The sequence below is a fragment of the Rhineura floridana genome, chromosome 3 (assembly GCF_030035675.1).
Source record: "Rhineura floridana isolate rRhiFlo1 chromosome 3, rRhiFlo1.hap2, whole genome shotgun sequence".
In the NCBI taxonomy this organism is placed as follows: Eukaryota; Metazoa; Chordata; class Lepidosauria; order Squamata; family Rhineuridae; genus Rhineura; species Rhineura floridana.
In genome coordinates this window covers 229,145,974-229,149,390 of record NC_084482.1, presented here as the reverse complement: position 1 = coordinate 229,149,390, position 3,417 = coordinate 229,145,974, and the positions used below count along the sequence as shown (strand labels likewise).

The following is a 3,417-nucleotide window of genomic DNA, read 5'->3' as shown; positions in this document are numbered from 1 at the left end:
GAAAGCCATCTAGTGCAGGGGATAGATCAGGGGGTTCCCAAACTGTGGACTGTGGTCCACCATGAGCTTCATTCGGGTTATCCACTTTGTGTCTCTGGAGCTGTGGTTGAAGATTGGAGATGGAACATCCACCGCATTAAATACATTGATTTTTAATTATAATCTTTAATATAAAAGCAATAAAATACAATTAAAAATCACACAGCATCTACCACAGCTAGGGTGGCCAGGTCCATGGCCTGAGACTGATCCTGTATCTTAGGAGAAGAGAAGGTCAGCCGAGTGCAGGTGTTCTTGCAACTTTGTAATGGCAAAAACCACAAGGTGGAATTCTCCCTCCCCTCTGCACAACTTTTAGAGATACAGAAGATCACTTGGAGGCTGGGCTAGTAAAGTCGCTCTTCCAATGAAAAGTTTTCCCACTTTCTGAGCATATATACGGTTTCTCTCCTGTGTGCACTCTTTGATGTGTAGCAAGATTCCTCTTCTGCCCAAAGTTTTTTTCCATACTCTTTACATTTATATGGTGTCTTTTAAGGTCACTCTTCCAACTGAAGACTTTTCCACACTATGAGCAATTACACAGTTTCATCCCTGTGTGGACTCTCTGATGTCTTTTGAGGTTACTCTTCCAACTAAAGCTTTTCCCACATTCTAGGCATTTATATGGTTTCATCCCTGTATGGATTATTTGATGTTGTTTAAGGCTGTTGCTCTGACTAAAGGTTTTTTTGCATTCTGAGCATTTCAATGGTTTCTCCTATTGTAAATTTCATAATGCAGATTCAGGCTTGATTTACTAGATAAGACGTTTTCAGCCAGAAGGAACTGATTTCCTTGGCGACATTCTTCTTGGACTGGAATTTCATGGAAGACAGTCACTTTGGACGAAATGGATTCTTTCTTCCACTTCTGTTTTGTTCCACTTTTCCGTTTGAGCTGTTCATCCTCATTTTGACTTTCCCACCCACCATCTGCAAGAATAAAGAGAAAAACGTGATGAGAGATAAATGGAGCTTCAGATCAGGGAACAAGACATATTCCTTGCCACTAAGATGTCAGATTGGAGAAGATATGTAGGGTAAGGAGGCAGATCCTGTTGAGTTTATTCAATAGTGCATCACACAACAGAGCTGTTACCTGCTGTTCTCTCTCCTTCCTTGGAACGCTGGACAAATGGATCTTCTCCTTCTTCCAGCTTGCAGATAAGGCCATGTTTGGGAACCAGACGTTCTTCTTTGGATGGTTACTTCTGACACTCTCAGGTGTTATATTCAGGGATTCTAAGCTAGCATGTCTCCACGCCCAACCTCCAACTTAACCCATGAAGGTTCAAAGGAATGATGGCAAGATTATGAAAGTCCAGAAGTAAGATAGCAAGGCCTTTCTAATTTCTGCCTGTATAAATGTAGGAGAGTTACAAGGACTGGGGTTATCGCTTGCAGCCAAAAGCATCAGTAGGTCATAAGAATGTGGCTGTTGTTTGCTCACAGTTATGGGCTAGCCCCATGTTTAATGTATGTACATTTCCCATCTCAGAATCTTTATATTGTATGCATTAATCCTTGTGTACAGAATATTATACATCCAGGTATGCAGACCTCCTCATACCGTCCAGTCAAGCCTTGAAAAGCACAAAAGGCAAAATGTTTTCTGCTCCCCCACTTTCTTCTAGTTCTGGGCAGTTGGCCAATGTACTATCTTTTCTGGGGTTATCGCTTGCAGCTAAAAGCATCAATACATCATAAGAATGTGACTGCTGCTTGTCCACCATGCTTTGAAATCGTATTAGGAAGGCAGTCACGGAGAGGAAGCCAACATAGCGCTTCTTGGCATCAACAGAGGAGTCCTTTTTCAGACCATCCCACTTACTCCCAAGTGATGCCAAAAGGCGGCCTCCAAGATTCAAGTTTGAAGCCATCAGCTGTGGCTACAAAGAGGTCACCAGGTATGGGCTGAAGACCCCACAATCCTGTCAGGGTGGAAGAGAAGGAAGCAATCGTTTTACCATTTAGGGTTTTGTGTACATTGCCTTGTGAGCTCTGATGGGAAGAACTATTACTTGTTGGTAAATAGAGCATTCTGAGAAACCCAATCAGCCACTGTCATGTTCACTGGTCCCTAAAGCGCCAAAGCAAAGAAGGATCCTTACCCAGAGAAGCCAGATTCCCATAATTCTCTTCCATGATTTCCCTGTGCATGGCTCTTTGGCCCGGCGCCAGCAGAGCCCACTCTTCCTCTGTGAAACAAACAGCCACCTCCTCAAAGGTCACCAGGCCCTGAAAGAAGACGAAGGAGGAGGAGAGATTCTCCTGACAGGTAATGTAACAATCCAAAAAGATAGCAAAGGTGAGGAGGCGGAAGGTTTTCCCGCAGGAGCCAATGCTCCCTCAGTAACGTTCAAGCCCTGAGCAGGCAGCTTTGACAGATGTAAAAGGAAAGCGGAAGATGTGCAGGGGGCAGAGGCATCCAGGCTCAGGTCCCCAATGATTCTTGTCCTACCTGACCACGTGACCGAGCAGCAACCATTTCCACTCCACCACAAATTGGAGAAGGCCTGGAAGGACTTGCCACTGGAGTTCCGCTGCATCCTTTGTCGGCATTTTGCATTTCAGTTCCTTGTGTGCAACCCCCCCTTTCCTCACATTGGCTCCTAGGCACAATTCAAAATGCTGTTTTGGACGTTATTATTCTAAACTACTGTTTAGTCACTATTTATTATTTTTAATGCACAGGGGATCTTGTAAACTCCTTCACTCTTCCCTTAAACGGATTTTTTTAAAAATCCTAAAATAAAGACTTAATGTGTTTAATTTTTAAGGATTTTTTAAAATATGAGGCAAGGTAAAGGGCCTTTCTTGAGTTGATGATGACAGTTTCAGTACAGTAATTGTGCAGTTTTATCAGTGTTAGTGATTATGAATTTTTGTACTATTTCTTGTAAACCACTTTTTTTAAAGAGTGCTATATATATGAGCTAATAAAAATATTGGCGTTATTTATTTTAACATCTCGAAGTATTTTCAACTTTATCTACTTGGTTTAATTTGATGGCTGTTGTATTTCGGCTTGAGGAAGGGATTTATTCCGAGTTGCCTAGCGGACTTGGTGTTTGGGCTTCCGATTGGGGCATCTGGTTGGCCACTGTGAGAATAGCACACTGGACTTTAAGGGGCTTTTGGCCTGATCCAACTTCAGGACCTTTTCTTATGTTCTTACCTGGAAATGTGGCACCTTCGCTATTTTCCTGCATGATCGACCTGGTCAGCAGCCTCTTCCTGGTATCTGCTAGAACCTTAAAAAGGGGTATCGCAAACATGTGTAAAAGAATGCAGGGACACTCCCCAAAAAGGAGAGGTGATGGGATTTGTGTTTTTAACGTGTGTTGATGGTTATCTTCAAAGAAAATATGACCTT

General features: G+C 42.8%; 1 protein-coding gene across 1 annotated transcript; it reads right to left on the bottom strand.

Annotated features, from left to right (window-relative positions):
* Positions 1-611: 611 nt before the first annotated feature.
* On the bottom strand, positions 612-2,577 carry LOC133381875 (zinc finger protein 557-like). Its single transcript, XM_061621441.1, has 3 exons — positions 2,503-2,577; positions 2,153-2,279; positions 612-974 (listed from the first exon to the last, which is right to left on the bottom strand). Exons 1-3 carry the CDS (start codon positions 2,527-2,529, stop codon positions 748-750), a joined length of 381 nt encoding a protein of 126 aa, XP_061477425.1. The 5' UTR covers positions 2,530-2,577; the 3' UTR covers positions 612-747.
* Between the last annotated feature and the right edge of the window lie 840 nt (positions 2,578-3,417).